Source organism: Ciona intestinalis, unplaced genomic scaffold (genome assembly GCF_000224145.3).
Source record: "Ciona intestinalis unplaced genomic scaffold, KH HT001065.1, whole genome shotgun sequence".
Lineage (NCBI taxonomy): Eukaryota > Metazoa > Chordata > Ascidiacea > Phlebobranchia > Cionidae > Ciona > Ciona intestinalis.
In genome coordinates this window covers 22516-46034 of record NW_004191386.1, presented here as the reverse complement: position 1 = coordinate 46034, position 23519 = coordinate 22516, and the positions used below count along the sequence as shown (strand labels likewise).

General features: G+C 36.7%; 4 protein-coding genes and 1 long non-coding RNA gene across 8 annotated transcripts in view; all 5 read left to right on the top strand.

Annotated features, from left to right (window-relative positions):
* The first annotated feature begins 42 nt into the window (after nt 1-42).
* On the top strand, nt 43-5895 carry LOC100177142 (cation channel sperm-associated protein 2-like). Its single transcript, XM_002121080.3, has 13 exons — nt 43-161; nt 393-472; nt 907-1084; nt 1473-1670; nt 1921-2076; nt 2436-2531; nt 3033-3166; nt 3625-3754; nt 4234-4416; nt 4705-4771; nt 4943-5025; nt 5296-5433; nt 5637-5895. Exons 1-13 carry the CDS (start codon nt 84-86, stop codon nt 5874-5876), a joined length of 1761 nt encoding a protein of 586 aa, XP_002121116.1. The 5' UTR covers nt 43-83; the 3' UTR covers nt 5877-5895.
* Nucleotides 5896-6664: 769 nt separating this feature from the next.
* On the top strand, nt 6665-12541 carry LOC100179477. 4 transcript variants are annotated; one of them, XM_026839886.1, is made up of 8 exons: nt 7238-7351; nt 7403-7451; nt 7989-8448; nt 8808-8896; nt 9158-9356; nt 9693-10613; nt 10738-10859; nt 11642-12541. In XM_026839886.1, the coding sequence occupies exons 1-8, from the start codon at nt 7349-7351 to the stop codon at nt 12205-12207; spliced, it is 2409 nt and encodes an 802-aa protein (XP_026695687.1). In that variant the 5' UTR covers nt 7238-7348; the 3' UTR covers nt 12208-12541. The 4 variants fall into 4 exon arrangements, with proteins under 4 accessions (XP_026695688.1, XP_026695687.1, XP_026695686.1 ...); XM_026839887.1 differs by lacking the exon at nt 7403-7451 and having other exon boundaries at nt 6665-7351; XM_026839885.1 differs by having other exon boundaries at nt 7241-8448; nt 11645-12541.
* A 1092-nt stretch (nt 12542-13633) lies between these two features.
* LOC100177814 lies at nt 13634-14509 on the top strand. Its single transcript, XR_182258.4, has 3 exons — nt 13634-13763; nt 13973-14007; nt 14342-14509. It is a non-coding gene; the product is annotated as an uncharacterized LOC100177814 (long non-coding RNA).
* A 1252-nt stretch (nt 14510-15761) lies between these two features.
* On the top strand, nt 15762-20553 carry LOC108950822 (hemocyanin A-type, units Ode to Odg-like). The gene is made up of 11 exons (XM_018816923.2): nt 15762-15924; nt 16001-16126; nt 16374-16496; nt 16958-17119; nt 17308-17414; nt 17701-17845; nt 18151-18340; nt 18668-18797; nt 19075-19278; nt 19781-20128; nt 20539-20553. Exons 1-11 carry the CDS (start codon nt 15855-15857, stop codon nt 20551-20553), a joined length of 1620 nt encoding a protein of 539 aa, XP_018672468.2. The 5' UTR covers nt 15762-15854.
* Nucleotides 20554-21048: 495 nt separating this feature from the next.
* Nucleotides 21049-23519, top strand: part of zf(ring/c6hc)-6 (Zn-finger (RING/cysteine-rich C6HC)-6) — a 12187-nt gene continuing 9716 nt past the window's right edge. Inside the window, exons 1-5 of the mRNA XM_009862249.3 lie at nt 21049-21318; nt 21796-21936; nt 22510-22665; nt 22857-22910; nt 23228-23303. Coding sequence (XP_009860551.1) covers nt 21145-21318; nt 21796-21936; nt 22510-22665; nt 22857-22910; nt 23228-23303 — 601 coding nt within the window. The 5' untranslated portion in view covers nt 21049-21144. The remainder of the gene's footprint in view (nt 21319-21795; nt 21937-22509; nt 22666-22856; nt 22911-23227; nt 23304-23519) is intronic.

Genomic DNA, 23519 nt, shown 5'->3' with positions numbered 1-23519 from the left:
ACAATTTTAATTTCGCAAAATTATTTTTCTTTTCAGTTTTAACTGAAATGTATACCGTGTTTTGTATAAGTTAAAACTTAACTATGGATCCAAGTTCTGGTATACAAGCAACCGATCGAGCTACATTATTATCTCCACAAAGGCCGAGGAGCAGTGGTCCTGTAAGTATAGTTTAATTGTAATTGTATATGGCAGTCTGTTAAATTTACAAAAACTATCAGTGTAGTATAACTGTATTGTAGTCTGGCGCAAAAACTTTTCCAGTTGCAAAAGTTGTTAAACTGTTAAGTTACAAAAAGCATATATACCGCACTTTAGAATAGTTATTATACATTAAATGCATATATGCATTGAATTCTCTTATGCGCTTGTTTACAAACTTTATAATACAGACAGAAAAAGCAAGTACAACGGGCGTAAAGGAAAAACACAATGTTGGCCCCACAGAAGTTCTTACAGCGCATGCCGAAAGGTAGTTTTAGATTAATTTTAACGAACTTTTAGTTAAATTTGAATGCGGCCTTTTCACTATAGCTTTTCCATGACGTTTTTAGCTATGCATTGCTAATTCATTTATTCTCGCGTGGCGGGGTAACGTTGGTCATTGTAACATAAGTGTTTCGAACCCGTATAATTGTATCCTCCCAGCGGTCTATGAGCCGCAGTTGTATAATAGGCACATGAATAATATACTGTTGGGTAAGATGGATACCGTTAGCACGTGATATTCCATATAACTCTTAATCGTGTTTTAAACAATTACCAACACTCTGTTAGAGTCGTGAGAATACGGTTATCTAATTCTGTAAATATTCTTTGTTTGCTGCCAAATGGTACGATAAAGAGAGTGGAAACATGAGCCATCTTCCCCCACCCTACTATATATATAATACAATGTACTTTCAGATTTCGAATGCGACTAATCCGTGATTTTCGTTTGTTGGAAAACTTGAACGAAATGGAGCAAGGGTTGGAAGCGCCGAAATATCATCCTGAAGACATTGAGAATAGAAAGAAAAGAAACAAAATTCTGTCAGAAAACCCATACGCCCTCGTCAAGTTTAGCCCAATCCCAAAACTCTTGGTAATATTGCTTTTATTGATATTCTAACGTTTGGATGAATGAATGTAACTTGTTTATCCTCGCGTGAGGATAAACAACAGTCGTTATAACCCGGGTATTTTTATTCCATACTCGTCGTGTCAGTTTATAAAACTTAGAAATAAAGTTTAAAGTAAAACTTTATTGCTGCTTTGCACAGTTTTACATCTTAAATTAATGAAACATATTGAAATACATAGTACATAGTAGGTTGGGGTAAGATGGTTTTTGTTTTTTACCAGGTCTTATTTGGGTAAGACGGTCCAACTTTTTACCAGGTCTAACGTAATTGTAATTGGACTTTAAAGCATAGCAGCTGGACTAAAACTTTTTATTCATTTTTTAAATATTTTTTTAAATGTGCCCACAGTCAGTGGTAACGAAGCAAGAACGCAGATTCAAAAGAATCAAATGTCGCGAAACGACCTACCCCCCTCTAGACATGTGGGCGAACTGGGTGGTCGAAAGTAACTTGTTCCAAAACTTTATGTTAGTGCTTATAATATTCAACGCTGTGCTTCTAATAGTTGACGCTGAGATCGGCGAATCAACAGACCCAAAGTATATTGTGAGTAAAGTATGCTTATATTTCGTGCAATAGCTGATATGATTTCTTAAAACATAAAAAAGGTATATTGTAATTTTACAATAAAAGTATTTAAAAAGAAAATATTATAAATTTGTAAGCAGGTAAAACTTAAATTTAAGTTATTAAATAAGATAAAACTTTACAAATACTATTTTTGCTTTCTTGTATAAAACAGCAATGTAAAAAAATACCTAATTACTGGTTAATTTTACTCTTTTAAACACCATAGAACACAGTCCGAATCGTAAGGACGTGCGATTATTGCTGCCTGTGGATATTTATTGCGGAGATTATTTTAAAATGGATTGATGATTTCAAATCATTCTGGAAGAACGGATGGAATGAATTGGATTTTTACGTCACAGTTGTTTCTATTCTGCCTGAAGTAAGTTGAATCTTGGATGAAATGAAATGTTTATTTCAGACTATCAGAGTGCTTGTATCATAATCGAAGGATATACCTGGTTCGTTGCTCAATGCTGCTACTATTATGGACGTAGTCCTCGGGCAAGACACTTATTATCACTAATTGCTCCAACTCAGTGGTCACTAATGGGTTGTCTAAATTGTCAGCCACACAGCAAAAACAATCACCCAAAGTTAAATACCTGGTAACTCGTAAGCTATAGCACATGAAGCCACTGTCCATGGTATACAAGCCACCCGTGTTATAAGTTTGAGTAATCATATACCACTCAAATATATAGATACATGGTGTTAATAACTTGATTATTATATTAATAGTTGATTCGGCTCGTAAACAGCGACGCTAGTGGATCGGGAATGGTCCAAACCTTAAGTTTTCTACGTGTATTAAGAATAACAAGGTTGCTGAAAATGGTTCGTATAATAATATGTTCTATTTGTATTGTGTTTTATATAGTAAGGTGGGGAAATTGGGACACCTTGTTATTATATTTACTTGTTCCATTTGGTATAGTAAACAAAGGACATTCAAAGAATTATAAAACCGTATCCTTACGACTCCCATAGACCGTTGTTAATTGTTTAAAACGCGATCCGGATATTTGGATATTATGTGCTAAAGATGTCCCGTATTCTCCTATCGAATGGGCTCTGGAATAGCGGGCACGAGGTGTCTGAAACAGAACACCCGTGTTATAACGAATGTCGTTTTCCGGTCATGTGAGGATAAATAAATTAAAAAATTACACACGTGTCAACTCGTAAGAGGGCATGAGGTGTATAAAACAGAACACACGTGTTATAACGACTGTCGTTGCTCGGCCATGCAAAGATACATAAGTTACATTCATTCACATCTTATTACTTTGGGTCCCTTTACAGATAATTATACAGCCAGTTCATTATATATTACAGGTATCTCGTTTCGAGCAAGCCCGGATCATATTGATGGCAGTTACCAAAGCGTTCAGTGCAATGTCATTTATATTATTACTGCTCGCCCTATTTATGTGGATGTTCGCTTTAATGGGTGAAGTCATATTTGTGAGGTAATGGGACAAACTGTTTCTGCATAAAACAACTGTTTGGCTTTAGTTTAGCACATAGTATTCTATATTTCCTAATCGTATTTTGTACTACAATAAAAGTTCTTAAGTACTGTATGGTTATAAGATGAACACCTTCAGCCCATGCTATCCCGTATTTTCCAATGTTTAACAACGCTGTTTTAGAGTCATGCGAATACAGTTATATAACTAAGTGAATATTCTTTTTTTACACCAAATGGGACGATAAAACAGAATGAAAACATAAATCATCTTACCCAAACTTTCTGAATAGATGAATAAACGTAATTGCTTTATCCTCACGTGTCCGAAAAACGACAGTCGTTATAACACTATAATGTTCTGTTTCATATACACCTCGTGCCAGCTTACGAGTTGTATGTTACTTTGTGGGTTATTTTTTACTATATATGTTATAATAATGCAACACAATCACACAGATACACACAGTACGATGGTCGAAGCCACGGAACACAACTACTTTATCAAAAGGCATTCTCTGATATTTTATGGTCGTTTGCAACTTTGTTCCAACTCATGACGTTGGACCACTGGTTGGAAACTTTATTGGTAAGTTTGTTCAATGTTTTGTGTAAACTTAAATATGTAGGTCATACTCTTTAGTTGTTGAAAACTTTTTTTATCGTACAGCTTGATTTGTTTTAACGACTGATATTTCACTCTGTCTTTTCGTGTGTTTTTACAAAATTGCAATTATCAATTCATTTAAACAAACTAACAAAAAAGTGATGTTGTAACTTGTCACTTTCGATTTTCGCATGCTATTGGCTGTAGCCAAAGAGACAAAAAAGTTATATTTTAAAATATGCACAGTAGGGTGGGGGAAGACGGGACACCTTTTAACTCTATTTTCTCGTCCCAATTAGTAGTAAACAAAGAAAATTCAAATAAATATAAAACTATATCCTCACGAATCCCATAAACCGCTGTTAATTGTTTAAAACACGATCAGGAATCCAGGATATTTGAATATTATGTGCTAAAGGTGTCCCATCTTCCCCCACCCCACTATATATGTTTATGTGTAGGACCTCTTAAAAGTGATGACAACGCAATACGAATCTACCATCACCGTTGTATATATCCTTTCATGGATATGGGTTGGGTCGTTTGTATTTAAGAATATATTCGCTGGTATAATGGTCAATAACTTTCAAACTATAAGAAACGATCTGCACTGGGAGAAGAAGGAAAAAGAAGCGAAAAGCGAGGTAATATTAACTTTGTATTTAACGAAGTTGTTGTAATAATACATATAACGATATAACGTGTGTCCTTGTGCCACTGATGGATTGTTCAAACTGTCTGCCATACAAAGAGAATTACCCACAAAGTTACATATGTGGTAATTCGTAAGCATACACGAGAACCTGTACGAAGCCGTCATACACAATGACACATCCGTATTAAACTCTCCAGACACTTCACTATATGATATGTCACATATTCTTAACGAGCGACACTATAATTAGAACACTAAACATAGCTTTAACCACCAGGTTGATAAGTTTAAGAGGGAATTCACTGAAGAACTACGAAGGGTTGAAGAAGACAACATATCGGATGGTAAGGGTTATAATCCTATGTTATGGGTTCGAGGCTCGGTGTTGCCACTATTAAGTACATGTCTGTTTTTTTTTCGGCAAGTAGCAACAACACGAGGTGTATACAACAGAACACCCGTTTACCTACCTAGTTACATTCATTCATATTGGGACAATTACATCTTCTATACAGATCTCATTTTCCCCGCCCAAGCAAATACAAGCGACACCGACGAGGTGCGGCCGATCCATGCGATTCCTTCAATAGCCGTTCATGTACGTAATACATAACTACGTATATAGTATTATGGGGTTAGATGGGGCATTTTCGATCTCTTGTATCGTCGTTCAATTTGGAAATAAACAAAAAATATGTACAAAATTTTTTAACCATATCCTAGCGACTCTAAAAGAACGCTGTTAATTGTTCTAAGTGCTAACGGTATCCCATTTTACTTTACAGTACTATATGACATGCTATATCAGTTACTTAAATAGGAACAGAATATTAAAATTACATTAGAAGTATACACATCCGTTACAAAGGGCGCCGATGACGCTAATGCTGACGACAAACTCTCCGCTCAAGAAAAAGACTTCACGCTCGCTACATCGCTGGTACAGAAAAGATCAGCCCTATCCATGTGGTCGCATATGTCGGTGTCATCTTTACCGTTTTCTGAAGTAAGTTGTCAATTTATTGCGATATCTATCAAGCTATGTAACTAGCTTGTTTTATATCACCGCGTGGTCAAAAAACGACGGTTGTTAAAACACGGGTGTTCTGTTTCATACACCATCTTACAAGTTACCACCTATGTAACTTTGTGGGTGAGACCCTTACTGTTTTTCTATTTACATCACAACCATTCACTATTACGTCACAGCACATTGAAATGATGGAAACTCTGCCTGAATCGAACGAAGCCGTGAAGCAAGCCCAATGGGACAATATTGTTCAACGCCACGTGGACCTCACCAACCGACCAACCACAGAAGCCGTGTGGTCACGTGACGTCCTATTCAAGTTTTACCAAGCCATGGAAAATATGCAGGAAAATCTCCAAGAACGAAGCGATATTTTGTCACTTTTAAACCTAGCATTGTTGCAAATACACGACCGTTAAAGGATGACAACACACACGATAATGAAGTGACTTTGGCTCCTAAAACAGAGAATGGCAGGGGTATGGGTGTTGCTACCATTGTGGGTGTATATGTGTTTGGGCAAGACGCTTAATGGCAATTACTACAAAACAGTGCTCACTTATGGGCTGTCTATGTAATCGGAAAATCAATCACCGACAAAGTTACATACGTGGTAACTCGTAAGCGGGCACGGGGTGTGTGAAAGAGAACACCCGTGTTATAAGCTCTGAAAGCAGCCTTTTAAACACGACATGTATAAGCATAAAAACTATTTGAGTTATAGAATTGACAAAAATCGTGGCTGCTAAACCAAACACACAGTGCAATTCAAAACCACTATATGTTAAAACCACTATATGTGACACGAAGGAAAAGTATGTGCATTAATTTTGCATGCCTAATTTCACCGTATAAAGTAATTACGCCAGGCTAGTAGCGCACGTATTAAGAATGAAAACGCAACAATAATGGTTTTGGCTGACACAGTGGTTTTATTAGGACAATGATTGTCGCGTGGTTTAACCGTTTCCTATTTGTGAAAAAGCGTCAGGCTATACTAACACGTGAAAACATTATGAACATTAGCCTATGTATATATATATGTAACGGTTTATATTAAAGCTAACGGGTTTAGTCAAAATACAGTGAAAGTTGTGTCCGCTACAGTAGCGATATGCATGTTATAACCCAACGAAGGTTCATTTATAGTACTGTGGTGTAATATGGCTACCGTTAGCACATTATATCCACTATTTTCGAATCGTGTATTTAACAATTACCAATGCTCTTTTAATTCGCGGCGCTACGGTTATATAATTCTGCGAATACTAAATTAATTTAAGACAATGTAGAGAAGGAAATTAGCAGCAAAACGACATTCGTTGTAATCGTCAAATAGTATTTGTGTCTTGTGTTGACGCATTTGACCTGGATCTAAAATATCTGCTGAATCAGAATTGTCGGCATACATACTTGCTTATTTGTCATCGAGACTCAATAGAAAGTTTGTTGTATATTTAGTATGTTGAGATTGGCATTAAAGTTGGGTTTAGCAGCCATGCTTTTTAATTGTTACTTTTCCTTTACTAGTTTTTATTTATACCGAAATCAAAGACTGGATTTTAGTCGTAACTTATGGGAAACTGTATTTATGTTAGGATTTGGTCTATTTATTGGTCACAATTTGTTGATTATTTGTGCTCAAGATTTGTTTTTAATTTTAGTTATTCATACAAATCCCCTAATTAATTCAAGTCGCATAGTTATTTTTATGTTTATTATGACGTCATAATCACGGCCACGTTAAATTTCTGGCTCCAATTTTTGCCTTTCTTTTGTAATGACAGTACAGTGAGTACTGCTGTTTTATATCTACGCGTATCCTACATATTTGGTCACAAAGTATTGGGCAAAATGGTTTTCCCGCAAATCATGCGTAACATTCTTGGAAATGGTATGTACTGTGTTATAGTAAATATGAGCTTTTTAAATTGTGCAATTTTAGAAAACTGAACGCTACATACCCTGCACTCCATCAGGAGTGGATTTAGTCGGTAATTTTCTTTCATTTATTTACAGAATTATAAACCCTAAAACAAAAATTGCTCTAACAATACCCTAACAACTAAAAGAGCGTTGTTATTTGTTAAAAACACAATTACAGGAAATATTTTAAAATGTGTGAACCAGTATCTATTTTATCCCACAGTTACTATATAGATATTACTAACGTTTCGTTGCTATAGAAAACATGCAGAACATGAATGCATTTACTTTTATTTACATTTTAACTTTTTTGACGACATTTTGTGGGGCATTTAAATGTAGCACAAGCAATGAGGCATTTAACGACAGTTACGTTTGTGACGGAAAAGTCGACTGTTATGATGATTGCAGTGACGAGCTGACATGCGGTATAAATACCAAGTTTTATCCGTGTCCTAACGGTTGTGTAGCGCTACTGCCGTTGTCAACTTGCCTCAAAGGAGTCAAATGCCCAAGATTTTGCGACGGTGTGTCTCAGTGTAGCGACGGTTCGGACGAATTGAAACTAGGGTTCGGGTTTAAATGCGTTGTCCAAACATTTATAGAGCAGAGTGCGAACCGCTGTATATTGCCGCAGTTCTATATAAAGCGATGGGAATCAGTAAATCAACCGAGAGAAACCATTTGTGCGGCCGGAGAGGATAAAGCGTGTTATGACGTCACGAACGATGACGTATACTTTGACTATCAGCAGTGCTGGCAATGTGAAGATAGTACAGTCATCCAAAGACAGCAAATCTGCGATGGTGTATTTGACTGCCAAGATTTGACCGATGAGTGTCTTTGCGAGGCTGATGACGTCACTTTGAATGGGGTTTGTGACGTCATACTAAGTAATAAACACAAGTGCGGGTTAGAAGAAGTGCCTTGTATGGATTTATCGCATTGTATAAATAAAACATCTATATGTAATGGGATCATAGACTGTGTTGACGGCTGGGATGAGGAAGACTGTGAACGTGTCATCCAAACGACAGAGCGGATCAGTAATTATGAATGCCAAGGGTAAAAATACATTGTTTAACTGTATTGCATTTTTTGTGGGGTGATGTACTAGGTTAATAATATTCGCAGACCTGATTTTTAGCTGAAACGCCGTTCTGACACATATTTTATACCTGGTAACTCGTAAGAGCGCTTGCGAGCACGAAGTGTAACAGTACACCCGTGTTATAACTACTGTCGTTGCCCTGACGCAAGGATAAATAAGTTAAAATTTACATATTAATTTACTTCAAAAGATTTCGCTGCACCGGCGTTCTGGTGGTTGCGAGGCACCTTATAATAAACTTAATTGCTTTGTTATCTGCATTATCTTAGACTTCCAGAAGCATCGGCTTTACAAATTCAATCCTTTTTTATAGCGGTTATGCCCTAGATGAAACAGTAGTCGCATGCGATGGTCGGCCAGATTGTTTACATCTTGACGACGAGTGTAGTAGAACATGTGAGGGTAAGATGCTCTCAGTTTAAATTAAATAATTTTAACAGCTAGTCATTCGAAGGATGGTTTCTTAATACATACTCTCCTTTAAATCCGCAGAGTAATTTGTTTTAATTAAATTTACACGATGCTCTTTTATTAGTTTTCATCCAGGAGCGTGTTTTTAACGACTGTATTTTGCTGACTACCATGTATTCGTTGTTTTAACTAAAACGTTATTGTAATCACTTAAATAAATAATACTTTGTTAAACTTATATATTCATTATAGATGATCCAGAATATTGCAATTATTTTCTCCCATTGGTCTTACGTCTAAAGTTTAGTAACTCCTGTATCATACACATTGATGAGTTATGCAATGGTATGGACGAATGTTATAATGGAGAAGACGAAAGACATTGTCCATTTCTAACACCATGTAGTCCTAATAATATTACAATGGGGCAGTACGACCATATATTTCAAAAGTAAGTGTTGATTAAACTTGTTTATTTTTATTATGGCCGGCGCTACGACAGTCGTTATGAGTTATAACATGAACATTCTGTTATGTAGTTCTGTGAGGGCGGAGTAAGATTGATTCACAGGATATTTTTATCAACGCTTCTTCAGAGTCGTGACTCATGACGATGCTGTTATATAATTTTATAATTAGTCTTTGTTTGCTTTCAAATGGTCCAATAAAGTAGAATAAAAACATCTTCCATCTTGCTCGAACTTAATATATGTAACTGCTGTGGATTATTATTTTTATCATAACTTACACTTTGTTTGTTACCGATTAGTGACGGTTGCCTTTATAGGTGCGATTTAATCCTGCATTGCGAGAATGGAGCGGATGAACTGAGTTGTTCAAATTCCACGCATTTTTACTGCGATGATAACACAACCATTATCAGTGTTCGTCGTGTTTACGATGGCGTGTTCGACTGTAGCGATTTCACAGACGAATGCTCGTTTTCTGATACGAGCATCTCGTCTGTAACTATGATGATAAAAGAACCAGCACTGCGAGCTTGTGTGTGGATTATACTGGCATTTGCACTTGCTGGTAACGTGGCAGTAATCATCAAAACAGCTCGAGAAGTTTGGGTTATATTACGTGGTAAGAGCCACAGCGTAAACAAGTTGAAACTGATTCATAAAACCATGGTTTTAAATCTATCTGTGGGCGATGTGTTGATGGCGTTTTATCTTTGCATCATTGCGTCAAAGGACATTGAATTTTCAAACGAGTATTGCAAGCACGAGTTGAAGTGGTTGTCCAGCGCAACTTGTTCAGTTGCTGGTATACTGTCAATGATATCAAGTCAATCTACTGTGTTACTGATGGCAATGATGACAACTTACAGACTACACGGAGTGCTTCGGCCATTTCGCACTGAGGGAGTTTCAATTAAGTTTCTTCTGCTTGTGTTGTTGTTTATATGGACAGTGTCAGCTATGGTTGCAATCTTACCAATCACACCTTCACTGCAGCGCATATTCGTATCGAAGTATGTGTTGAACCAGCCGTTCATTAAAAACTCAAGCATCACTTTGACCCAAATGCAAGACTTGGTTGGTAGATTGAACAACTTATCCAACACAAAGTATTTACTTGACCAGTATAACCCTGTGGGCTCATTCCAAAGTATATTCTATAAAGAAAACCACAACCACCTAAGTCAAACTTCAACCGGAGTTCTCGGCTTCTACAGTTCCAACAGCGTTTGCCTTCCAAAGTAAGTTGCCCAAATGCTATTGCAGCGTCCCGGTGTAATGACCACCATTTGCTATATATACCTATACTATTGGGTATTTAACAAAATACATGTACTAACTCTACAATTCTTTATTTTCGTTCAGTTTGTTTGGCACATACAACGATGCTTGGTCAAGCTTTACGTTCACACTGGTTATGGTGGATCTGCTTTTATTCATTTATTTGTTGGTTGGATACATCATCATATACCGAGCTACACTGCCTAGTAAGTATAAACGTGCAGAGTATTATATTGGGCAAGAAGTGCTCCTAATTATGCGGGTACGAACACTGTTTTTTTGCGTTGTTTAAATTCCGCATTCAAACACATATTTCTGAAATGGAACATTTCGATTGCAATCGGATTATATTATGTTTTAATTTTGGTTGTTAATCTATTGAATAAGTGATGTTTTATTGTGCGATATACGTTCTCACTTATTAGAGTTTTTGTGGAAACGACTAAAGCTTGATCACGGCCTACTGAAGACCTCTAACATTCCTTGGCTCGATGTACAATTCCGACAAACACGCGTATAACAACAATTAACGTCATTCGTGTTGATGTTATTTTATCCAATCCGAGTCTAACCGCAAACCGATCCATTTTCTATACAAGCAGGGTTGAATCGTGTACACTGTACACCAATAACCACAAGTCGTACACGTGGAACCATTGACCACATGACGTTTTATAAACACAACAGGAGGACAATATTTTTTAAAGATTTTGTCTGATTTCCTTAAACAATTAATAACATTATAAGACCCCAACAGCACTCCAACCCTATAGTAAATTGATGAATGAATGTAACTTGTTTATTCTCGCGCGGCGGGACAAGGACAGTCGTTTTAACAGGATAAATAAGTTACATTCAATTATTATTCAATCTAGTTGGCACGAGGTGTATGAAACAGAACACCCGTGTTATAACGACTATCGTTACCCCGCCATGCGAGGATAAATAAGTTACATTCATTCAACATAAATACTTGTCGCATTCGCAGCAGATGAAATAACTCGTTCCTGCAACACCGATGCCGATGCAAGAGTTAGAGAAGACAGAGTTTTATGGATGAGAATCACTAGTTTAATATTCACCGACTTTTTATGTTGGGTTCCAATCTGCATCATGTCTTTGCTTTCATACAGAGGGGTAATGCTGCCTGGTATCGTGTACAGGTTCGCAGCCATCGTGTTATTTCCCATCAACAGCGCTTTTAACCCATGGTTATATTCAACTGTTCCCGTATTCCCAAAACTTAACTTCAGGTCTTGGTTTAACAAGAAAAGGAAAGTTTTTAGATACTCAGTTAAAACTGATGGGCAAAATATACCAGCAATTCAAATGACCGCGATACACCAACTGCAAGTTCCAACATCGCTACATCATCAGAGAAATTTGAAAACACAAGAGTTTCGGGTCCCTCAGAACAACTTAACCACAATCTGGTCCTGTTTCTCTGTAAGACCTTTTACTCAAGGAAGCACGAATGATTTAGTTGGATCTTCCATCTGCTTAAGTAGTTATAATAGATCCGCCGATAGCGCAACTGTTGCTACCGAAATCTGATTCGTTTATTTGTAAATAAAGTAAGACTGTCCATACGGCGCAATATTACCTGTAGATTATATATGCAGTTACTGCCAAGCGAGTTGTAAATCTAAAAACAAATAGTTGGTTGTGGTGAGACGGTTTAAGTTTATATTTGATCGACTCTTTTGGTGGTAATCTTAACACCCGCGTATTATAACGCCTGCCGTTGCGCCCCCATGCGAAGATAAATATTTGACATTTAATCAAGGTCTTAATTTGCCACAGCGAGACAGCGCTAGTGAGCAATTTTATATGTGCATGGCAGAAACTTCGTTCGTTGTCTTTCGCATTACATTTCACCATGATGTAACTTGTATGTGATTACTGTTTTTTAAAATTTCGTTTGGCAGAGAAATAGGTAATGTATATCACTGGGTTGGAGCAACTACTGTTAAGTGTCTGCTTAAGGTCAGACACAACCACAATGGTAGTAGCACTAAACTATTTGGTTTATCTTTTTACTAATGTTTAGTGCAACTAAATATTCGCTTAAAATAAGTATTTGATCCGTCCCAACTGGGATTGTTTTTTAGCCTGAAATTTTTGCAACGTTGAAAAATGAACGCTGCGAAAAACAAAGTGTGTGAAGAAAAACCAAACATTTTTATAAAACATAACAAAACTTAAACAAAGCGAAAGAGAATAGCAACTAGTAAACAATGCGCTGATCATTTTGACGTTACATAGATTCTATCTTTCGTGAAATGCTTTGCAACGTTATGTCCTTACTCCTCCAACACATCAGAATACATCGTTGCAGCATTCAACAATATACCTCTCAGTAGCTAGTATGTAAATTAGGAAAGTATCCAGCACTTCGATATAATTATAAACGCAAACTGGTTCGAAGAATATTCAACCTAGTTGTCACAGAATTGAAGGAACAACGACAAGCATATACGCAAATGTGCTGGATACTTTCCTAATTTACATACTCGCTACTGAGTGTTATTGTGGAATGCTGCAACGATGTATTCTTATGTGTTGGAGGAGTAAAACATACAACATCGAGGCTGAGACCACGACGCGGCTGTGGATGCGAGCACTGTTAACCACTGTTTGTTACAGAGCGCTCATATTCAGTGTTAATTTTTCCGACGAAACATGGGAACTTTTACATTGGTTTGATGTTGTACGTCATGTTAGCGTTGCCGATATTTTGCAACATTCGTCGGTTAAAGTTTAAACGTTCACGATGTTTGAGTTTTCGTGTCGTTCTTCTTCAACTCATTTTGCGACAATTATGCTGAATATACATTCGACACAATTTGCGGTGTTTGAAAGATTACATCATCAACCACCAGTCGCAACTCCGCATTGAAATATTCAAATCATGAGGTAGAAACAGGAGGCGTTCTCACCGCTTATCATCGGTGGAATTATCGGAGGTTTAAGAATATAAAAAGCGACCACACCGACCACATAATCATCAACGCATTCAAGATAAATCTCAACGAAATGGATCGAAAGATTGTTTTTGCTCTTCTTCTCTTGATGTCTCTTCAAGTCGTCTTAGGAGTCTCTTTGGATGAGTAAGCATTAAATTAATGGTAACATTATATTCTTGAGATAAAGCATGTTTTCTTAGTCACTTTTAATCCATTCTCTTCGTTGTTTAAATAATATGATCTTGCTTTATCGTTTTCGAAGAGATGAATAAAAATTATATGTCGTGTTATTTAGTTGTCAATCTATTTGTTAACAATTATTATAAGCTAACTTAAAATATTTTTAAAAACAGCCAACCGGATTTCGAAACTGAAATTGAAGATGAAAGTAAGTTGGAATTAGAATAATTATTATAAGCTACATCCCTATATATCGAAATTGACACATCGGTATTTTGGTAATACGTTTTGATTATTGAACCCATTGGTCGTTAATCCTAATTGTCAGCCACACAGGAAAAACAAATACCCACAAAGTTACATCCGTGGTAACTCGTAAGCGGGTACGAGGTGTATGGAACAGAACACCCGTGTTATAACGACTTTTTTAGTGTTCGGGTAATTGGCCAATTTTGTATTAAATCTCTTGATGGTTTGGAGTAATGAGCCAACTCTTGCCTAAAACTCTGGCTTCAACTCTTCCATTTTAAACCTTATTTTAGTTGCAGCTGCAGTAGATGATGGGTGGCTCGGTTACAAACCAACGAATGCACAGGATGGATGGCTCGGCTACATGCCAAAGAATGCACAGGACGAATAAGTGTCAATAACTACCAGTGAGGACGAGATTGAATGTTGCCTCAATAAACGAGAATAAAATATACTCTGGTTGTTTTTGATTTCTAAATATTAACCTTAAAACACGACAGAAATCGGAAACGTATTCGATTTGTAAAAAAACTGGGTTGCTACATATGCGTGTAGGAGAAAATTAGTTACAAATCTTTTTCGACAGTGAGAATACTGTCGAATAATACTGTAACTTTTTTTGTCAACACTAAATTGGGGCCCGAATAAATAAGTGTCCCAACATGCCTCTACTAGTCTACTATATATGATGTTTGGATGAAAAATATATTAAATTGTAGTCCGAATATGTGTCTTACTCTATCATCATGCATGGCCTACTAAAGATATCTTTAGTAGGCCATGCATCATGTGAGGTTATTTAAGTGGTATAGTATAGGGGGTAAGATGGGATACCTTTAGCACATAATATCCAAATATCCTGGTTGTGTTTTAAACAATTAACAACGGTCTATGGGAGTTGTTAGGATACAGTTTTATAATTCTTTGAATGTTCTTGGTTTTCTACCAATGGGACGCAAAAATAAAATAAAAAGGTGCCCCATCTTCCCCCACCCAACTATATAATGCAATTAATTGATTTCCCAATTCGTGCCCATTTATTAGATCCCAATTAAGCGTTGGTGTATTTAAATTGTGGATTGGTAGTTCATGGAATAATGAAGCATTGGTTGGGATTAGGAAGTATTACTAACTATACCTCCATGTACCGTTTGTCCTTTGGAATATTTACATATTGTAATAAGTTAGCGAGTACTTTCTGTTTTCATTTGTGAGCTTGGGACGAAGATTTATACTTTGACTAATATTACAGATAGAGTCGAGTATTTTACGTGTTATATTATGTGTCTGGTAATACCATATGTTCAAGACTGTTTCAATTCAATAGTTTTTCAAAAGTGGTTGACCATGTTATATTTTAAGGTTTTCATGCAGGTAGCAATGATATACGTTTATATTTGCATATTAGATTAAGTTACATAGGAGCAGTTTTTGTTGCTGATATCATTTGTTAGTTTGGGGTCATATTGTGTAACACCGAAAGCTTTAATTATCAATATCTACCGCTATGGCACAATGGTTTGAACCTTAAGGGATGTTCAAATTGTCAGCTATACAGAAAAACGATCACCCACAAAGCTACATGGGTGGTAACCTATATGCGGCGTGAGGTGTATGAAACAAAACACCCGTGTTATAACGACTGTCGTTGCCCCGCCATGAGGATATAGATTATAATAATTTATTTATTCTTTCTAGAATTTGGAAAAAATTGTTTGTTTGTTACCAATTCTAAAATTAAGTTGAAACAATTGTTACGTAATAATTATTTCCAGTATTACACACACACTGGCTTGTGACGTCACAATGACGTATTATCATTTCAACTTCATCATTGCATTGATGACGTCATTATTCGCTTTGTCATCTCAAAAAGGTAATTGTTAACTACTGTCGTTGCTCCGTCACAAGTTACATTCATTCTCTTCTAAGGTTGAGCTTCTTATTACCAGCAGATACACCTCATCCACATATTTCACCAAACAACTTAAGCAACTACGAACAAGGTGACGTCATCAACTTTGAATCGGTTCCGCCCAAAACTGCGTTGCATTCGTTTCTACACAACCAATGCAAAAGTAAGTGAGAATGATTGAATGAAAGAAAATAAAACCTATGTAATTTTGTAGCTGATTTTTTCTTCTCCATGACCGGCAATTTATTAGTAAGAGAACACGTACATCGAAGGCGGTGAATGCATCGAATCTAAACAAAGATATTCTGGTTAAGATATGAGCGAATCAAACTCTGTACTATATGGTTGGCGCTGGGCAAAAATAGAGAACCGTCTAGTTGTTTTTTAATCAAAACCATTTAATTTTTCAGATCAATCTTGTTTCTTGTTAAATTGCGACCAAGGGAAAATATACTTCGTAAGAACAGGGTGTTGCGCTTGCACTTGTAGAAGAGGTTACATACTTGCGCTAAACCGACGTTCGTGTGCAAAAGGTGAGTTATAATTTAAACTATACGTATTTATGTGATAAAATTGGATAAGGCGAACATCCAACCCGAATAATGAGTTTTTGTCAGCCATACATAAAAGTATCACCCACTAAGTTACATGCGCGGTAACTTGTAAGTGCGCACAAGGTGTATGAAACGAACACCTGTGTTATCGTTTCCCTACCAAGCGAGGATAAATAAGTTACATTAATTAATTGTGGGCATTATATTCTATATATAGTAGGGTGGGGAAAGACGTGACACCTTTAGCACATATAATATCCAAATATCCTGAACGTGTATTAAACAATTAACAGCGGTTCATTGGAGTCGTGAGAAAACGTTTTTTTTTTATTTCTTCGAATGTTCTTTGTTTACTACCAAATGGGACGATATAATGAAAGTATAATGAAAGGTGTTTCATCTTCCCCCACCCTACTATATATACGATGTTGACAATCCAGCCAGGTTTGGTGATTGGTCAAGTTGGAGTTCATGCATTGTATCTGTGTGGGGTGGGGTGCAACACAGAGAACGACTTTGTAAGACCAAGTTAGGAAGATCTGCGAATAATAGATGTGTGGGTGCTGGTAGCCAATCAAGATCGTGTTCAAAAGTTACCAAGGGTAAGTTGGCAACGTTGGATAATGTTGGTAGCAGCTAAACAAATCACATAAGCTTAGCACTGCGGGTTAAAGCTCTGGTAGCCAAACGGTGCAGGGGCTCAAAGCTCGATGCTGTTACCAATCTGGTTGTCATTGCCCCGCCACGCGAGGGTAAATAAGTTACATTTAATAATTTTATTCTAATTCAGATTTTCGAATTCGTAAAAACCTCTTGGATCTGAGCGATGACGAACTTCACGATTTCATTCAAGGGTTCGCTAAATTAAAACAAGATCGGTCTCTATTCGGATTCCTCGTAAGTTTTGTAAATTGTTTCTTACTAGCTGTTAAAATCTGTTGGTGTAAGCTGGAGAGGATTTGTTCAACTCTGTACAACGGTTGATTTTAAAAAGGAAATTTCCTATTTAATAGTAAACAAAGTGTATCTACTGAATTACATAACCAACTGCTCTAAAGAGCGTTGATAATTGTTTAAAATACGATTAGAAAATTCGGGATATTATGCGCAAAAGTTAATCTTACCCCACCGTAGTATGAATGAAATTATTCTTTATTTGGTAATAGTTTGATCTTTTAAACAGAGCATCGCAAAGTGGCATGGCTGGCCTTATAGATGCCCATGGTACAAACATGGTATTAAAGAACATGGAGAAGGACATTGTAGCTGGCATCAACACCCTATGTTTTTACCATGGCATAGATTGATTATGGTGCAGTTTGAACTTGGTGAGTGAGAATGAAAGCAAATTGTTTATCCTCACATGGTGGAGCAACGACAGTCGTTATAACACGGGTGTTCTGTTTTGTACACCTTGTGCCCGCTAATAGTGTTACCACCTTAGTAACTTTGTGGGTGATTGATTTTTCTGCATGGTTGAAAATTTGGACAACCTCTAAATGATCACCGAAACGAACTTTATATTTTGAATGTACCCGAAAAGAAATCTCCCACAAGGTCACATATACGTAGTATATACGTAGGTATATGAAACAGAACACCCGTGTTTTAACAACTGTCGTGTTGCGGTCAGGTTTGTCTCGCCACATGAAAAACAAAACTCTTGGAGTTCCGTACTGGGATTGGACGGATCCTACTTACAAAGGACTTCCAGATTTAGTGAAGAACCCGACCATTTATGATCCCATATTAAAGGAATATGTTCCCAATCCATTCTATAGAACTTACATACCAAGTCACGCTCCAGTTAACAACAGAACATTGTAAGTGTTTAATATTGTAACAGTTACAAATGGTTAGCAATTACAATGCTGGTAATGTTAGATCGTATATGTGTGTGAAGGTCCTATAGCGTGACACGCTTAAGTTCGGGCCAGAGTTGACACCTAAGGTGCTACAGCCCATTAGCGACCATTTGGTTGGAACAATTACCGTTAAGTATCTCACCCAAGGACACATACGCCGCGTGTCAGTCTCGAGCATCGAACCTGGTACCCTTCGGTTGCGATTTAGGCGCCTAACCACTGAGATTTAGGCCAGAGTTGGTCTTTTACTCCGAACCATAATGTTAACTAATGTTACTTATCTAGGTACAATTACCGTATGGTTGAAGAAGCAGGGTACAGAAAACAACGTTTGATGCTCAGAAACATTATACAAGCACTGAATATGCCGAATTATAAACTGTTTGACGATATTTCTGTACATTCCCATGATCAGGTAAAATTTTGACTAATAAATGTGATTTTGAAAACCACTACGCACAAAGTTACATGCGTGGCAACTCGTAAGCTGACACGGGGTGTATGAAACAGAACACCCGTAATATAACCACTGTCATTGCCCCCATGCGAGGGTAAATAAGTTACAGACATGGTAACTCGTAAGCAGCAGACACGAGGTGTATGGAACAGAACGCTCGTGGTATAACGACTGTCATTGTCAGCATATGCAACGTATTGGTAAAGTGTTACGTTCATTTATTCAATTATTTCAGATTCACGAATGTGCTTGTGTAAAATCCAAGAATGTTACAACTAACTGCACATACAGTATGCGCAATATTGGCTACTCAGCGTTCGACGCCATGTTTTATCTTCACCATAGTCAAATAGATCGTTTATACGCGATGTTTCGTCGCTTGAGGGAGCTACTGGGTCAACAGGATTGGACGAAAAAAAGTTTTCTGCAACCTTATAAGGTCCCCATGCTCACTGTCGAGTTATATATAGGTCCCCATACTCACTGTCGAGGTATATATAGGTCCCCATGCTCACTGTCGAGTTATATATAGGTCCCCATGCCCACTGTCGAGTTATAACACGGGTGTCTTCTTATAATTTTTCCCCGACCCCGTGAACATCAATGAATTGTCTATACGTTTAAGCGGATATACGAGGTGTATGAAACACTGAACAAAATATGTATGTCTTGTTAAAATTGAATTGGGCAATTATTTGCTTTTACCCGCTTTTACAATTACCAACAAAGTTACCTATACGGTAAGGTGGTGAATGAAACAGAACACCCGTGTTATAACGCCTGTCATTGCCCCACTACGCAAGGATAAATAAGTTACATACGTGGTAACTCATAAGCAGGCACAAGGTGTATGAAACGGAACACCCTTGTTATAACGACTGTCGTTGCCCCGCCATGCGGGGATAAATAAGTTACATTCATTCATTCTCTTATCGTTTTAGGAAGACATACGATTAAATTTTTTTAACCGTCCGGATATTTCTGGATCCTGGGATTGGCCGATGTCTCCGTTCTGTAACGCTTCAATGAACCCAAGTTACGTCACGTTAAACAAAGACTCGTGGACCGTCGGCAATTCTTATTATTACCAAGAATTGTTCGGGTATAAGTACGACACGTTTGATCTTGCTAGAAGAGATTGGAAACTTCTTCTCAAAGATTTGGAACGAACATTTAGCAGCGAGACCTTCGGGCACTCATCACCCTTCGTGTCAGAGTTAGAGAATGATCTTGGTTTTATTTATAATACATCAGCCAAGTTTGTGGAACGGGCTGTGCAGTTTAAACGTGTAAATACCTTTACATTTTATTTGGTTTTCGGTTTATTTATTATTCAGCTATCGTTGTCGGGGTATGTATTTATATTTGTTTAAAACATTTAACTGAGAAAGCGTTTACCAGTGGTCACTGTAACGGGTTGTCTAACTAAATTGTCAGCCATACAGAAATAAACGATCGCAAGGTTTTATACGGTGTGAAGTAAAATGCGTTTTCTTGTTTCGGGCATAAAATAAATACTTCAAACTTCAGAGCATTATCTAGTATACTTACTCCACAGTACTATATCTATAAAAAAACTTATAGTACCGTTTTAGAGTCACGAGAAAAAGCATAATAAAAAATATCCCATTTTCCCCACTCTACTATATATAGTAAAATGTGATCAAAATATTTAAACTTGTAAGACGTATTGTCGCAGAAACATCTACATTAACTAGCTTTAAAAACAAAAAATGTAATGGGTGTTTGAATTTAGAACGATACAAAAACACTTGGGCTTATAGTCTGTGGTCCCATTAAAACTATGTTCTCCCAATGTTGTTGGGCATACTGTGTACTAAACTACCTTGATGGGAATTTCCCTACAGTTTGTTATTATGTTCCGCATTTTGAGTTTTTATTTTTCTAATATTTGACTCTGTTTACTTTTTATAACGTAAGTAAATGAATGTATAGCTTGCGTGGGTATGTCGTGTTTGCTTTATAAACGTTTATTCAAATAATATAAAGTGTTTGACTATAAAACAAGTTTGGTTATTAGACAGTTGAAAACATACAAGTATAATAAATTTAATATTTGAAAACTAAACGAGTTTGGTAGTTAGGTTAAGTTATGTAGTTAGTAGTAAAGTGTTAGCAGATAACTTAGGGGGGAGGAGATTTTTCGCTAGCACCTTAACGTTATATAACTAATAACTTTAGAATTTACTTTAGTTTTGTCATACTTTTACTTGGGCTTACTGGAAATACTTGCTAAACCAATTTTAATGAATTATTTAAGTAAAAACAAATTTGTTGGAAAAGTATGACATCTGAACTACAGTCAGCACAAAATACTTTATTCCAACGCGTCCGTGTTGGCCAAGCAAAAAGTGCGGAAGTTTTTGGTCATGTTAATAAAATATTGAGGAATTCAAGTAGTTTGACATCGAGATATTTCAAAGTCAATGTTGTCAAGTTTCTGCAGGATAATTGCCAGGTAATTATTAATTATTTTGAATTTATAAATAAAACTTTTAAGTTTAACTACCAACAAAGTTGTACAAGTGGTGGTTTGTAAGCTGGCACGAGGTGTATTAAACAGAACACTCGTGCTATAATCACTGTGGTTGCCCTGTGAGGATAAATAAGTTGCATACGTGGTATTTGTAAACAAGCACGCGGTGTGAACAGAACACCCGAGTTATAACGACTGTCGTTACCCGCCATGCGAGGATAAATAAGTTACATGCGTGGTAACTTGTAAGCTGGCACGAGGTGTATGAAACAGAACACCCGTGTTATAACGACTGTCGTTGCCTGCCATGCGTGAATAAATAAGTTGCATACATGGTAACTCGTAAGCTGACACGCGGTGTATGAAACAAAACACCCGTGTTATAACGCCTTTTTGCATAAAGCTTTTTTGTCATATATTTTTTGTATGTTTATGTTGTAACAATTTGTATTTTTCAAGGCGTATGTCACTGACTTAACTGTTGGTTTGGGAATCCTTGAGAAATATGGGAAGAACTTGATTAAAGATGAGAAACCTCCACAATGGAGAGTTGTTCGCTTTTCAAACCAAATATTTCACTCCAAAGTTGATACAATTAAGGTAAATTAAGCTACAATGTGGCGGCCCTTCATGTGTGTGCCGAAGCGTACACAAGTGCCTTTTTCCTACGTTTATTTTTTCCTATGCCCTATAAATACTGCATCTCGTGTTCATTCCTCAGTTTACCGCTTGCAGTAAACCATAATGCAACCGCTACAACAATATATTAGCCTAGTGATTAGTGAGTTTGAAGTGTGGTATGCGATATTATAATTATGTTGATCAGGTCCTATGAGGAAATACTCTAACAGCTTGTATTACCCTTGGTTACCTTCAAAGCTAAATTGTTCAGAGTTTAAATAGGAGAATGTAACTGTATCACATTTTATCATTTGGTTAAAAGTTCAGGACTGTACATTTTGAGATCCAATCATGTTTTGTATTTTTTTTATAATATTTATTTAGTTATTATAAAATCAATAAAAGTATTGATAGTTCAACAATCCTGTAAAATAAATTAATGTTTACTGATTGATGTGGTACACAAAATTCCAGGGTTTGCTGCCCACTCTACAACCCCAGGCCTATAACATCTATATTTAATGATAACATTCATCATGTCCTACCACACAGGGTGCCAGAGATATCCTTAACTTGATGGGCTACACCACACCAGTGAGAGACGGTTTATCTTTTCCCAACCATGTGATTGAACCTGACATAAATAACGTGGTGATGGTAACATCGGATATCATATTGCTCAAGTTTGAGTTATTGCTCATTGACAATGTAAGTTGTGTTTTAAAATTTTTTATGAATGCAAATATATATCTATGCACGTTTTTTTTTTCTTACGAGATTTTGCAGTTGCTTTTTTAACTGGATTTAACTTAAATCAATTTCTATGAAACGAAAGTATTAATGGTAACGTATTAACATTCATCACGAACCAAAATAATCGTCATGAATTAAATTTTCAGGCCGAGCATCCTAAACCACAAGATATTAACTCCTACAGGCAACCTCCACGCAAGGTGAGTTGACAATGTATGGTGGGGAAGATGGGACACCGTTCATTTTATTTTCTTGTCCCATTTCGTAGTAAACAAAAACATAAAAAAAATTTAAAACCGTATCCTCACGACTCCTATAGACCGTTGTTAGTTGTTTAAAACATGATCAGGATATTTGGACATTTTGTGCAAAAAGCTTCCATCCTACCCAACTGTACTATATTATAACTTTACGTTTGGATATGTTTGCACTTTTGAATATTATCAATTGTTGGTAATATTTTAACACACCCCTGGTTCCATATTTAAGCTTTAATATATTTATATATATATACCAGATGTCATCCCCAGCTGTAAAAGCAAGTTCACTAAACATGAGAAATACAACGGATACTGTGCTACGGAGAAACATTGGTTTGTAAATATAGTGAACCTGTGTATTTGTGGGGAGTTAATTTTCATTTTATAACTTGCTAAAATTATTCTTTTTTGGGGGAGCTAATTTTCTGATGTTGTTTTGGGGTTTTATTTCAAGACATGCCTGAATGAATGAATGAATGTAACTTACTTTATCCTCGCGTGGCCAGAAAGCGACAGTCGTTATCACACGGGTTTACACCTCGTGCCAGC

What these genes read in the sequence shown, in the direction of transcription:
- LOC100177142 (XM_002121080.3), top strand. Translation starts at nt 84, where the DNA reads ATGGATCCAAGTTCTGGTATACAAGCAACCGATCGAGCTACATTATTA. An exon ending in GGCCGAGGAGCAGTGGTCCT is followed by an intron (nt 162 to 392) that starts GTAAGTATAGTT and finishes TTTATAATACAG; the next exon opens with ACAGAAAAAGCAAGTACAAC. An exon ending in CATCTTTACCGTTTTCTGAA is followed by an intron (nt 5,434 to 5,636) that starts GTAAGTTGTCAA and finishes ATTACGTCACAG; the next exon opens with CACATTGAAATGATGGAAAC.
- LOC100179477 (XM_002120506.5), top strand. Translation starts at nt 7,649, where the DNA reads ATGCAGAACATGAATGCATTTACTTTTATTTACATTTTAACTTTTTTG. An exon ending in GTGTAGTAGAACATGTGAGG is followed by an intron (nt 8,897 to 9,157) that starts GTAAGATGCTCT and finishes TATTCATTATAG; the next exon opens with ATGATCCAGAATATTGCAAT. An exon ending in AACAGCGTTTGCCTTCCAAA is followed by an intron (nt 10,614 to 10,737) that starts GTAAGTTGCCCA and finishes ATTTTCGTTCAG; the next exon opens with TTTGTTTGGCACATACAACG.
- LOC108950822 (XM_018816923.2), top strand. Translation starts at nt 15,855, where the DNA reads ATGACGTATTATCATTTCAACTTCATCATTGCATTGATGACGTCATTA. An exon ending in GTGTTCAAAAGTTACCAAGG is followed by an intron (nt 17,120 to 17,307) that starts GTAAGTTGGCAA and finishes ATTCTAATTCAG; the next exon opens with ATTTTCGAATTCGTAAAAAC. An exon ending in TATGGTGCAGTTTGAACTTG is followed by an intron (nt 17,846 to 18,150) that starts GTGAGTGAGAAT and finishes TGTTGCGGTCAG; the next exon opens with GTTTGTCTCGCCACATGAAA.